This window comes from Bubalus kerabau, chromosome 11 (assembly GCF_029407905.1).
Source record: "Bubalus kerabau isolate K-KA32 ecotype Philippines breed swamp buffalo chromosome 11, PCC_UOA_SB_1v2, whole genome shotgun sequence".
NCBI classification, from domain to species: domain Eukaryota; kingdom Metazoa; phylum Chordata; class Mammalia; order Artiodactyla; family Bovidae; genus Bubalus; species Bubalus kerabau.
The window spans coordinates 17,841,057-17,854,996 of NC_073634.1; the positions used below are offsets into that span (position 1 = coordinate 17,841,057).

Here is a 13,940-nt window from a genome sequence, read left to right on the forward strand (position 1 = left end):
GAGTGTTTCCTGTCATTTCAAAGGCAGGAACTATGTCTTTACTCTTGTTTCTATTCCCAGCTGATAGGAAAAAGTGAAAGAGTACATGACTAGCTTGTAACCTTTGGCATTTTTGGTCTCTCTTGTTAATAGAGCTGTGAAGTACTGATGAGCCGTTGTACTAAAGTCACAGTGTTCACTGTAACAGATTCTGAAGAATCTCATCTTATGAAATTCCTGGGGAATTTGACATTTTTTAATACTAATTATTGGAAAGTTAATGTTTACAGCAAATTGATAGAATCACAGATGAATTCATTGGTCTTTATTAGAAATTACTAGTTAAAGGTTTTTATTTGTTGCAGCAGATAAATATATACGACATATTTACAGTTGAGAAGTAGATAAAAGTACATTGTGGGGAAATATATTTTTTTCTTCATCATCTCTCTTCACAGTAATTAACATAATTATTAGTTATTTTCCCTTCAACTTTGGCAAGAAAGGATTTTGAAAACTTTCTTTTTTCCTTTGAGATGCTCTCATTGCAGTAGTGGCCAGCTGTGTTAAAATAGTCCTGTTGCTTGAGATAATTAAAGTTTGGTGGATTAAATTGTAAGAAGCTTAGTGAAGGATACATTTAAGATTTAGAATTGTTTTTTCTTTTTAGTAATTACTTTGCTGTAGACACTGCATCAGCCATTGCCATTGCTCTGATGACGTTTGGCACTATGTATCCCATGAGCGTGTACAGTGGGAAAGTGTTACTCCAGGTAATGGTCATCTTTCAGTATGCATGCTTAAAATTAGCTATGTTCTTTTACCAGATTATAAAAATAAACGTGTTCATCTGCCAGATTATGAAATTTTTAGCTACTGGAGGGTCCTGTTGGAGATGAAGCCAAACAATAACCTCTGAAATTTGTATAGTAAGAACCAGATGAAATTATATTGGTGTACAAAATAGGCACAAATGAGTCTTCATATATTTATATATAAGACAAAAGCATAAATGAGAAACTTTGCCTCTAATAATATTTCAAGTAAAAACAATTAAAATCTCTTTAGATACTTATTTTCCCCTGATAAATGTATTTTGGCTATTATATAATCCAGTTATGATTGTTTTCTTATTTCCTATTCTTGAATTAGTGAGACTTCTAAATTTCAAACTTAAAATCACTCCTTATTGAAACAATAGGAACACCTGTATACAACACCTGACTAGAAAGATGGTTTCCCAGGACTAGATGAATATATAGGCTCTGCTTCTCATTATGCCTTTCCCACATGTACTTTTCTAAAACATATGGGTTGTATCTCCCTCTCGAGAAGCAACAATAACAATTAGTTTACTAGTGCTCTATCTTATACAAAATTTTACTTTCTTAAAGATTTTTTTGTTGATTTGTTGGTCCTTTAAAGCTTATTTGGTTACAGAAATAGCAGCTTCTTTGCAAAATAAGAAATAAGCGTGGGTGGATTTCTGATGTTGCTTTATGAGTGAGTCAGTTGAAACCTCTCTTTCCTAAACCATGTGAAGGCACATGTGAAACAAAGCCAAGGCTGGTATAAAATGCATTTGTTTTTTTTACTGTCAGGACCACTGTTGGAAAATTTTTTCTCTCTCTAGATTCATGTTCTATTTTTTTTTTTTCCCCCAGACAACACCACCCCATGTTATTGGTCAGTTGGACAAACTTATCAGAGAGGTAAGATGGAATAATAAATAAAATCATTTTAATTTATGATTAGAGAATACAAAGAGTGGGTACAAATAATTTCAGGCTCTTTCTAGAATTTTAGGGAAGTTTATGTAACAGAGTGACAAAAATAGAAAACTTTGACCACTTGCTCAGTCTGGAAGCCAAATTCACTTGAAATAAATGTAGATGGTAATTGTCTAAAGATTACACTATTTGTTATAAGGAGCTGTTAATTGTATGATTCTGTATTCAAATCTGGGCTTCCCAGGTGACTCAGTGGTGAAGAATCCAACTGCCAATGCAGGAGACACAGGAGATGCAGGTTTGATCCCTGGGTCGGGAAGATCCCCTGGAGGAGGATATGGCAACCCACTCCATTCTTGCTGGGGAAATTCCACTGACAGAGGAGGCTATAGTCCATGGGGTCGCAAAGAGTCGGACAAGACTGAGCATGCACACACACAAAGCCTATTCAAACTTAGGATTTTGATTAAATCAGAGGCCACTTTGACATGATGATTGCTTCACCACATAGTAGGTTTTGATTTTGTATTGTTAGAAAATTCCACTTGTTAACTAATGAAGGAATAAGATAATCAAATTATTTGATTGTTGAGAGTAATTAAAACTATTGATTGTCACTGTCACAGAGGTCACTTTGATCAGTGTAGCTGACCACTTGTCTCAGCTACTGAGTCTATGCCACTGCACCAATGGGCTACACACTGTCCTTGGAATTTCTTTTTGGCTCAAATCCAAATAACATCCTGTGTTGTACAGAAATGTGTTGAAAGAGAATCCAGAGGAAGAAATCATTGAGAAGACAAAGATTCTGATACCTCAAGTACTGGATATAAACATATACTATACTAATAAGATGAAAAGAACTACACACTGTTGAACAAGGTGTGGGTGAGGGAAGTAAAGATCTAATTCTAGAGAGATTGGTGCAGATAAGAAACTGGGGGAAAAAAAAAAACAGAGCTTGGCTCAGTATGGAACAAGAAGAAATGATATCTTGAGTGAATGGTCTGGCACTTCTTTTGGCTAATGAGTGTCTTCATGCAGGGTTTGACCATGTCATTCCTAGGTGTAGAGCAAATCCATAAATTGACTGAGTTGTGTTGGATATGTCAAATACAAAAACCATATTTCTATGTTTTGGATTAGGTATCTACCTTGGATGGAGTTTTGGAAGTCCGAAATGAGCATTTTTGGACCCTAGGTTTTGGCTCATTGGTATGCTTTCTATGTATTACTTTAGTTATATTTTAAAACATAGTTTATAATTTTTAGGCTCTTTACCAGCTCCCTCATGGCCAGCTGGTAAAGAATCTGCCTGCAGTGTGGGAGACCTGGGTTTGATCCCTGGGTTGGGAAGAACCCTTGGAGAAGGGAAAGGCTACCTACTCTGGTATTCTGACCTGGAGAATTCCATGGACTATATATATTACTTTAGTTATAATTTAAAGCATAGTTTATAATTTTTAAAACTAAGGAAAGTGTTTCTTTAAAATTTTTATGGGTCCTTTGATTCCCATTTCTGTTCAATAAAGTAAAATATGCAGATGGATTCAGTAACCTAATTGAGATTAATTAAGGGATTTTTTTTTTTTTTTTTTTTTCATTTTTTTCCTTTCAAACTAAATGATCTTAATACTGGGCTATTCAAAAGAGAAAAATCCGTAGTCAGACATTCCTAAATATGAAAATGTTACAAAAGTAAAATGTGCTTTTATTTTCTTTTTTATTACAGTTCTGATTTTGGAGATTTTTGCTGAATATGTTAAAGAGCTATAATAATAGCTGTTTCAGCATAAAATTCCATCTTTTCTAATCCAGTTTTGACCTCATTACCAAAGAGATTTTATTATGGCATGATTTTATTCCTATGTCAGGAATGATGAAGAAAATATAGGAAAGTACTCAGAAAAAAAAATTGAAACAACCATAATCGTATCATGTGAAGAAAACTGCCATTGATTTTTTGGTTTAATACGTACATACTTAAACTCTTTAGAAAATGAGGTCATGCTGTTTTATAATTTGTTCTTTTCACTTAATATATCATAAACAGTTCTCCATGTTATTAAATATTACTCTTCTACAGTACCAGTTTTAAATAAAAAACAAATAGGATTTGACTTTTGTAACATAGATTTTAGAGGCAGATTAGGGTTGGTACAACAGCTCAATGATATCACTGCTTTGCAGTCTTTAGTTCAGACTTACACTCTTTTAATGGAAAAATGGCTACTTCATCTCTCCCTTCTCCTCTTCCCCTCTCTCACTCATTATTTTGGATATCTAAAACTCATTCTCTAGTAAATTCAATAAATTTTCAGTAAATTTTCTTCAGGGAAAAGGCCCTTGCAAACAATATTCCCTAAATTTTTGCATGTTGAAAACAGTTGTGAACATTACTGAAAATCATTTGGCTGGATATAACATCCTGAGCAGATATTTTCTTGAGTTTCTTACCTCTGGCATAAGAAGTTACTGTGATAAACCCTGAAGACTCATAGTCTTATTTTTTCCCGTTGATATGTGACTTGATCTTTTTACCTCGATGCCTAAAATATTTTTTCAGTCCAGTAATTTTACTAGAATGTGTCTTGGTGTTGAAGGTCAGTTATTTCAGGGATGCAGTATACCTTTCTATAATGTTATTTCAAAAACAGTTCTTTAAAATTTTCAGGAAAGTTTTCTTTAATTAAAGTTCTTAATATTCTCTTCTCTTGCTTTGATTTTCTTCTTTGGAAATGGCTATTATAAGCATGGTGGAGCTTTACCTTTCTTTCATATTTGTTATTTTCTTTCAGTTACTTAGTATCTCAATTTCCTTTGATTTTTAAAACTTCTCTTTTTATCTTTTTTTTTTTTTTTTTTTCAATAATATACCTGTATGTTTATTGCTTTTCTAGCTTAATCTTTGTTTCAGAAATTTGGGGAGTGGGCTTGCTGCATGACTTGCCACATCTTAGTTCCCTGACCAGAGATTGAACCCAGGCCCACAGCAGTCAGAGGACCAAGTCCTAACCACTGGACAACTAGGGAATTCCCTGAAAAAAATTTTTTTTTCATGTATTTTTAATTGGCACTCCATTTCTAGGATTTCTATTTTGATTTATATTCTTCTTAATCAATTCAAAAATTGATTTGAAAAAGAAAGTCATAGTTCTCATCAGTTTTGTAGGTAAATCTTTCCAATCTTTTATAATCTATTCTGTATTCTCCTTTTTTCTTATAATAACTATGTGTGGGATTTGGATTCAGTTCTTTTCTTTTGCTCCTTTTTATGTGAAATTCGTTTTCCTGAATTTTAAAATAAAAAAATGGTTTAAGGTAGTGTATCTAAATTCATGGTTCTAGACTTCCCTCTTCTGATGAGTCTGTGAAGTGAAAGTTTTTTTCCTCCTGGTTCTGTTCCTCTCCCATTTGTATCTGAACCTTCTTTATCCTCTGTTTCTACTCTGCTGCTCAATTTAGATTCTCTTCCCAGCTGTTTCTTCTTAATATGGGGCTTTGTGCTGGAAGGGAGCTTTGCTTGGTTACTTTTGAGAGCTCACAGGGTCATACTACTCCAGTTCTTCATATCTTGTTGAAGACCCAGTGCATTCACCCGGTACTGAAATGTGTGAAACACCTTCCAGTTCCCGGCTGCCTTTCTCAAATTCACTGTCCTAGATTTCCATGAAGAGCTAGTTACCTATTGTGAGGTTTTTAGGTCAATCAGATGCCCTATTGTATCCTCCTCCACAGATGCTGATACCTTACAGGTCTTACAGTTTGTATTTGGGTTTTCTTAGGGTGTTGTGTTTTTTGTTTTGTTTTTTTTGGTAGGTGTTGTCCATAGGTATTTGAATTTGCTATTTTAGTTTTTGTTTTTATGGGGATATTTGGGACATTTCAAAAAATGCTACCAATGCTTCTGTCTTTCAAGAATCCCAGCATAATTGATAATGACTGCAGAATTTTACAATATATGAATATACCATATTTTATTTAATCAGTCCTCTAATATATGTTTGTTTGTTTTTTCCTTAGCTGTGCTATGCAGCATGCAGGATCGAGGCCATTTTTTAATTGGGGATGGGGGGTTTTGATGTTGAGTTGAATGAGTTCTTTTATGTCTTCATCAGACATACTGTTTGCAAATATCTTCTCCCATTCAGTAGGCTGCCTTTGATGGTTTCCATCACTGCAAAAGCGTTTTAGTTTTATGAGGTCCCGTTTGCTTATTTTTGCTTCTGTGGCCCTTGCCTGAGGAGACAGATCAAAAAAATATTGCAAAGGCTGATGTCAAGGAGCTTATTACTGCTTGTGTTTTCTTAAGTTTACTTATGTACATGGTATGAGAAAATGTTCTAGTTTTGTTCTTTTGCATGTAGCTATCCAGTTTTCCCAGCACCACTGGTTGAAGGAACTGTCTCTTCCCCTTTGTATTTTCTGCCTCCTTCATTGTAGACTAATTGACTGTATGTGTGTGGATTTATTTCTGGGTTCTCTGTTCTGTTCCATTGATCTGTGTGTCTGGTTTGTGCCAGTACGGTGCTATTTTGATTACTATAGTTTTTGTAGTATAGTTTCGTCAGCTGCTGCTGCTGCTGTTAAGTCGCTTCAGTCGTGTCCAACTCTGTGCGACCCCATAGACGGAAGCCCACCAGGCTTTCCCCGTCCCTGGGATTCTCTAGGCAAGAACACTGGAGTGGGTTGCCATTTCCTTCTCCAACGCATGAAAGTGAAAAGTGAAAGTGAAGTCATTCAGTCATGCCCGACTCTTAGCGACCCCATGGACTGGAGCCCACCAGGCTCCTCCATCAATGGGATTTTCCAGGCAAGAGTACTGGAGTGGGGTGCCATTCATTGCCTTCTCCAGTTTTGTCAGGGGAGTGTGTAATTTCCTCAGTTCTGTCTCGCCGCAGCAAAAATTTGAAGCAGTGGACCAGTGTTACAGCTCAGTTACAGCTCTGTTTTATTTGGCAAGCAAAGGAAAATACATCCTCGAGGCGGGAGGATGGGCCAACCCAAAAGAAGAGAGGAGCTCAATTTTGGCTCCTTTTTTATCTTCTTTCTCCTCCCCTTGTACCTGCCCTGTGTAAATTGGGCTAGCCAGGAGGGCTGTTTGTTTCACCTGAGGTCCTCACTCTGGTCCTTGGACCTTCCTTTGTTCTATTTTTGTGGGCTTTTTCCTTTCTTTGTCTTTTAACCACCACTATTTTGGACTCCTTTTTCCTATTCTAGCTACTTAACATTCCCCCCTCAAGAGATGGGAGGCCCAATTCTTTAGGAATAGGGGCATCAAGGTCTCTGTGGCACTTCCTGCTGAGCTGGGACAGTGAGGGGCATTGGGCCTCCCCCTCTTGCTAATCTCAAGCCTCAGAGTCCTTATAGCAGTATCCATCTAAGGGTGAGTGATATTTTCCATGGTCAGGTGTAGTTTTATATATCCTTGTTGAACTGGCACCGCATGTTGTAGCTTGTTGACCTGGGCAGAGACAAAATGGGTTAGACAATTGATAATACATGGAGCAATTATAAGCAGCATCAATATGGTGATAACAGGGATTAGTAGCCAACTCCAAATTCCCCTTTGCCAGAAGGATCCACCAAAGAGGGATTGGAGCCACCCACCCCAGGAACTCTCTAGCTCATTCTTTGAGATTCTGTAGGAGATGTTTTTTTTGAGGACTGTGTTTTTCTTGAGGACTGTGAGACTTTCTTTAACTTAGCTGGAGGTATTTACCCAGAAACAATATGTCTCATTCAAGATGGCTCAAGTCCCTCCTTGTTCAGGGATCAGGAGATCTATCTCCTGTCTGTTTTAGAGTACAACCTCTGCCAAGCTGTGTTGGCTCTTTAGAGCTGACTTGAGAAATCTTATCCCCAAAAACTTGATTTTGGGGGTGTTTATTAGAATGACCCTCATTTGTAGTTCTGAATAGGTATCTGAGATCTCCCAGGGGCTCACAGGTGTATTGAGTGTCCTCTTGTGTTTTCTTCCACTGCTTGACTCGTGAGTAGTGAATCCAGGAGTCGTGTCCTGGTACCTTGACTGCTGTGGGTGTAGAAAGTATTACAGGGTAGGGACCCTTCTGTGTGGGCTGGAGTTGAGCCTTTGGGGACCCATCTTTCCAGACTTTAATTACGACTTGAGTCCCTGGAACATTTAGTGGTGACTCTTTAGAATCTTTTGGGTCCTGGTTGACACCCCACAAAGCATATATCTTATTGGAATTGCCTGATGGCCATGGTATAAGACTAGAGGGTTTAAGCCTCTGGATCTAGGAAGAGGTCACTGACGTAAACAAAAGGTCTCCCATATAGCATCTCATAAGAACTAAGACCAACCTCTTCCTTAGGGGCAATACGGGTGTGGAGAAGAGCTACTGGTAAAACCTCCTTCCATCCCAGGGAGGTCTCCTGGGTTATCTTTTTTATCACTGATTTTAAGAATTGGTTGGCTCTTTCTACTTTTTTGAAAACTGAGGCCTCCAGGCACAATAGAGATAATAAGTAATGCCTAATGTTTTAGAGACCCCTTGGGTGACCTTAGAAGTAAATGATGTCCCATTGTCACTTTGTAATGACCTGGGCAGGCCAAATGCCAGAATGATTTCATGGTTGTTTTTTTTTTTGCCACCTCCTCAGCCTTCAATCCAACCTGTGACTGTATCTGTCATGACTAGTAGATATTTATACCCTTGAGAAACTGGCATCTGGGTGAAGTCCATCTGCCAGCCCTTTCCTGGGTAGGTCCCATGCTGTTGGGACAGGCTGGGCCAGTTGGAGTCTTCGCGCTCCTTGGGGGCTGTTTAATTGGCAAGTGGGACAAGAGGAGACCATTTGCCTTATAGTTGTTTGGAGGCCTATTCCTCTGAAGGACCTTTCTAGTAATCTTTGGAGGGCCTTCTCCCCTAAATGAGTGGTGGCATGTAAGGAGTTAACCAAAAAAAGAAGTCCCTCCTTTTGGAACCACCCCATATGATCTTCTTGAAAGCCCTCACTCTTAGCTTTAATAGTCTCACATTCAGTATATGAAGGAGATTCTGGCAAATTAGTCTGTGGAACTAGGGTGGCAACCCCTATTAGGTCATTGTTCTGTAATTAGGACATTGTTCTATAATGCTGCTCTCTTAGCTGCCTCATTAGCTGCTTGGTTCCCTCGTGCCACTTCTGTGCTCCCTTTTTGGTGTCCTTTACAATGGGAGACTGAAACCCCAGTGGGCAGATGGACTGCCTCCAAGAGCCTAAGGATTTGATCACCATATTTGATTAGGGACCCTCAGATGATCAAGTGGCCTCTTTCTTTCCAAACAGCAGCATGTGCATGTAGCACCAGGAAGGCATAATAGGAGTCTGTAAATGGCTACTCTTTTTCCTTTTCCCAGCTCTAAGCTCGAGTCAGGGCCATGAGCTCAACTAATTGGACTGAAGTTTCTGGTAGCAAAGGTTTGGCCTCTATGGTCTCAACATTGGAGACTACTACATATCCAGCTCTTCTTTTTCCATCCAAGACAAAGCTGCTTCCATCAGTGTACCAGATTTCCTCAGGATTGGTCAGAGGGTCTTCTGACAATCCCTCTCAAGGTTTCCAGGCAAGAGTGGAAGGGGAGACAGTCCTCAGGGGTAGGCAGGAGGGTAGCTGGGTTAAGAATCTCACAAGGGGATGTAGTCAAGACCTGGATTTTCCATCAGCACTACTTGGTATCTGAGGATCCTTTAATCAGACATCCATAAATAGCCTCTCCCATTCAGGAGTTGTTTCACTTGGTGGCTGGTAAAAATAGTTTTCCCGCAAAAGAGAGTTTTAAAGCATCTTCTATCAGGACTGCAATAGCTGCAAGATTTCAAAGGCAGGAAGGCCAGCCTCAGGCAGTTGGTTCAAGCCTCTTGGATAAGCAAGCTATAGGCTGGGGCTCAGGTCCCAGTCTTTGAGTTAGCATTCCCAAGGCTCTTCCTTCTTTTTCGTGGATGTAAAGTTGGAATGCTTTTTCTAGCTCTGGCAACCTCAAGGCGGGTGCTCGAGTTAAGGCTTGTTTTAGTGTACCCTCTGCCTTCTTTTGAAGAGTTCCCCATATCAGTGGGATTGAATCATCCTGTCCCTTCAAGCTTTCATATAAGGGCTGGGCAATTAGACCATAGTTGGGTATCCAGATTCTACAATACCCAGTTAGCCCCAGGAAAGCTCACAATTGTTTTCGAGTTGTGGGGGAGGGCAACTGGAGGATTCCCTGTACTCGATCAGAGGACAGCCTCCTGTACCCATGTGTAATCTGAACTCCCAGCTAAGTGACCTTTGTCTCAATCATCTGTGCCTTAGCACAGGAGACTTTATATTCCCTCTCTGCCAAAAAGTTTAGATCCTGAATTGCATGTTGGGCATTTTTCTCATCTAGAGAACAGATTAGTAGGTCATCTACATATTGTAGTATTTTCCCATTAAGTCCCAGGTCCAGATCTAGGAGATCCCAGCTAAGAGCCTGCCCAGACAGGTAGGGGCTATCTCTGAACCCCTGAGGTAATACTGTCCAAGTCATCTGTTGGTGTTTTTCTCCTGGAGATTCCCACTGGAAGGTAAAAAGATACTGGGATTCTTTAGGCAGTAGTGTGCAAAAGAATTCATCCTTGAGATGCAAGACTGTAAACCATTTGGCACTGGGTGGGATTTCTCCCAAGATTACATCGGGATTGGGTACTGTGGGATAGAGAGTGACTATAGCTTCATTTATGATCTGGAGATCTTAAACCATTTGCCAGGTCCCATCTTTTTTCTTTACAGGGAGGATTGGGGTGTTACTAATCCACTAATGGCTAATTGGTGGGGACCAATAGCGCACAGGCAAGGAATTTATTTATTTTAGAGGCTGTAGTCCTCGAGCTTCTCTTCTGAAAGGGTATTGTTTCTGGTTTGGAAACCGAGTGGGATCTTGGAGGACAGTGATGTCCTTGGAGTTCAGCTTTGTGGGCTCATACAGGAGTCCCCTGGTCCCACACCTTGTGGTTAATTTTGTCCTCCCATAGTTTTTGGTCTCTCCCTGTTGGAGAGGGTGTAACAGGTTCCTCAGTAGTAACCAGGAACTGTAGGGCTCTAGGGGCTGAAAAGCTTCCCATCACAAGGGTGGTCCCCAGTTTAGTGAGTATATCTCTTCCCAATAAGGGGTTAGGACACAGGGACCACCAGAAACTGGTGGGAAAATATTTGTCCACCCCAGCAACAAAGAAGTGCTCGGGTGAATCTTTTTGTAATTGGTACAGGTTTGGGAGGAGAAGGCTCTGGAGTAGGAGGTCAGGACAGAGTAGGTAGCCCCTGTGTCAACCAAGAGATTCTTGGACCTACCTGCCAATCCAGTTGCACCCTTGGCTCCAGCCCTGTGATGGTTATCTGTGACAGGAGGGCTGGCTGGAGCGGGCCGCTTCAGTCCTGTTGAACCATCATGAGGGAAGGCTTGGCACTTGACCTTGAGGCTCTTGGGTCCTGAGGGCAGTGTGCCGCCCAGTGTCCCAATTGATGGCATTTGTAGCAAGCCATTTTAGGAGACTTGTCAGGATTTGGACACTCTTTGGCCCAATGTCCCGCCTGTCTACAGATTAGGCATTTGCCTCGTGCCTTGTCCTTTAAGGACTCAGAGTTTGCCATAGGGCTTCCCTGGAGGGCAGCCAGAATCTGGGAATGCCTTGTCTCTTTGCTTTTCTCCCTTTCCTGGGCCTTGGCCTCCCTCTCCTGTTGTTCTCTGTTATAAAAGGTATTGGTGGCTAGAGTCTGGTGGCTGGAGTCTGGACCATCTCATTTAAAGAGGCAGCAGAGTCCTGCTGCTGTAGCTCTTGTAACTTTATCCTGATGTCTGATCCACACTGGGACAGGAATTTGTCCTTTAATATCACCTGTTCCTCTTTAAGAGTCTCAGTCCAGATTGGTAAGTGGGGTTCTTGTTGGGCTCCTTAGTTATTGCTGACCCCCAGGCATAGCTGATTACTTTTTGCTGGGCTGCTTTTAGTCCTGCCTTTACACAGATCAGAAAATGATCCTTTTCCCAGATGTGCTCAGGGTCGTTATAATTCCAATTAGGATCTGAAGAAGGAACCACAGTTTCCCCCACTGGGTATTATCGCTTGACATGTGAAGCCCCATAGCATACCTTTGGGCTTCCTTTAAGACCCTAGCATACTCAGGGTCAGATAAAGTTTGACTAAATATGACCGTGATGTCCTTCCACATCAAGTCAAAGGCCAAGGTAATGTGTTGGAATGTATCACATTCCAATATCTCTATATATTTGCTGGGTCATCTGTATAGCTTCCCAGGTCTTGTTTGATCTGTTTTAGTTTTAAGAGGGAGAAGGGCTTATGGACCTGGACTGGTCCGAATTCTCTAATTTCAACTAAGGGACATACTCAAGTTGGCTTTTGTGGAGGGGGTGCTCCCGGATATGGGGGCACATTTGGATAGAAGGAAGGAGCACCAGGCAACTTGGGAGCCATGGGAGGTGAGCCTTCACAGGGGGCTTCCTTCTCTTGGTTGTCTGTGCCTAACACCATTTGCCTGGTAGGCTCACTTTTAGGCCATACAACAATCCCATACTTAACACAGAGTTCCTTCATATCTCTTGGAAGAAAATTTGGGCATAGGGGATCTCTGTCCATTTCCCTTATGTTTTGCAAAATAAGTCTAGCTGGAGGATGGTGTTGTAATTTAACTCCCATCCTCAGGCCAGTGTTCCTTATCCCCCAGAGGATACATGGCCACTCAGTGGCACAAAAGAATTTTAAGCGACTTCTCCTTAGAGTTTGAGGATTGGAATAGATTCCAGTTATCAAGAAGGCATCTCAAGGGCGTCTGTCAGGAAGTGGGTTGGTTATTTTCCATCTGAAAGACAGTGATGACAGAGAGAGGAAAAGAAAAAAAAAACAAAAACCAAAAAACTAATAGTCCTCCTTCTATTTTTATGGGTGGACTTCCTTAGGGGTGAGTCTTTCTGAAGCCTATCCTACTCAGTATTGTTGCAACCTGAGAGCCGGGTGTCCCCAGGTCAGGGTGCAGATCCCCTGCAGGCTGAGTCATGACAGTCTCCTGGAGATCAAATTCCTGGGCAAGTCGAGGCAGGTTGGCCTCCTGAGAATTGGGTCCCTTGGCATTGGTCAAGGCATGTCGACCTCCTGGGACCCCTGAACTGGTGGATCTCCAAGCAGGTTGAGGCATGACAGCCTCCCAAGGACCAAATCCCTAGGCAGGTCGAGGTAGGTCAACCTCGTGGGACACCGAGCTGGGGTTGGGCATCCCCAAGGTCTCCAGCGTGACCAGTGCTGGGTAGGATTAAGGGGTTGTAATCTTAACTCATTACTGGTTTGTCCACTGCAGATGGGAATAGATATCATGATGTAAAGCAATCCAAGCCTGTGCCCTGAGACTGGAAACCTGGTGAAACAGCCATTAGCCTTATCCTCTTATTGCTCTGAGGGAATGTAAGTCACTGGTTTCTTCCCTTAGTCCTCCATAAGAGCAGTTTAGGGTATTTCCAATGGTAAACATTTCAGTGTCATAGACGCACTTTAGGTAATAACAGAAGTAATGACAAAGGAGTGAGTTATCTTGGCCTGTTAGGGGCATTCAGTTCAGTTCAGTCTTTCAGTCATCTCCAACTCTTTGCAACCCCATGAACCACAGCACGCCAGACCTCCCTGTCCATGACAAACTCCCAGAGTCACCCAAACCTATGTCCATCAAGTCAGTGATGCCATCCAACCACTTATCCTCTGTCATCCCCTTCTCCTCCTGCCCTCAATCTTTCCCAGCATCAGGGTCTTTTCAAATGAGTCTGCTCTTTGCATCAGGTGGCCAAACTATTGGAGTTTCAGCTTCAGCACCCGTCCTACCAATGAACACGTAGGACTGATCTTCTTTAGGATGGACTGGATGGATCTCCTTGCAGTCCAAGGGACTCTCAAGAGCCTTCTCCAACACCACAGTTCAAAAGCATCAATTCTTCGGCACTCAGCTTTCTTCACAGTCCAACTCTCACATCCATACATGACCACTGGAAAAACCATAGCCTTGATTAAACGGACCTTTGTTGGCAAGTAATGTTTCTGCTTTTTAATATGCTGTCTAGGTTGGTCATAATTTTCCTTCAAGGAACAAGCGTCTTTTAATTTCATGGCTGCAGTCACCATCTGTAGTGATGTTGGAGCCCAAGAATATAGTCTCCTACTGTATCCACTGTTTCCCCATCTATTTGCCATGAAGTGATGGGACCA

General features: G+C 41.2%; 1 protein-coding gene across 7 annotated transcripts in view; it reads left to right on the forward strand.

Moving 5' to 3' along the window:
- SLC30A6 (solute carrier family 30 member 6) overlaps positions 1-13,940 on the forward strand; it is a 68,348-nt gene that overhangs the window by 25,345 nt on the left and 29,063 nt on the right. For 6 of the 7 annotated variants that reach the window (XR_008700174.1, XR_008700173.1, XM_055539743.1 and 3 more), the window contains 3 exons: positions 650-752; positions 1,644-1,691; positions 2,856-2,924. Coding sequence is in view for 5 of the 7 variants with exons in the window: in XM_055539743.1 (XP_055395718.1) it covers positions 650-752; positions 1,644-1,691; positions 2,856-2,924 (220 nt within the window). In the remaining 2 variants the exon portion in view is untranslated. The remainder of the gene's footprint in view (positions 1-649; positions 753-1,643; positions 1,692-2,855; positions 2,925-13,940) is intronic. The other variant, XM_055539744.1, reaches the window with a different exon arrangement.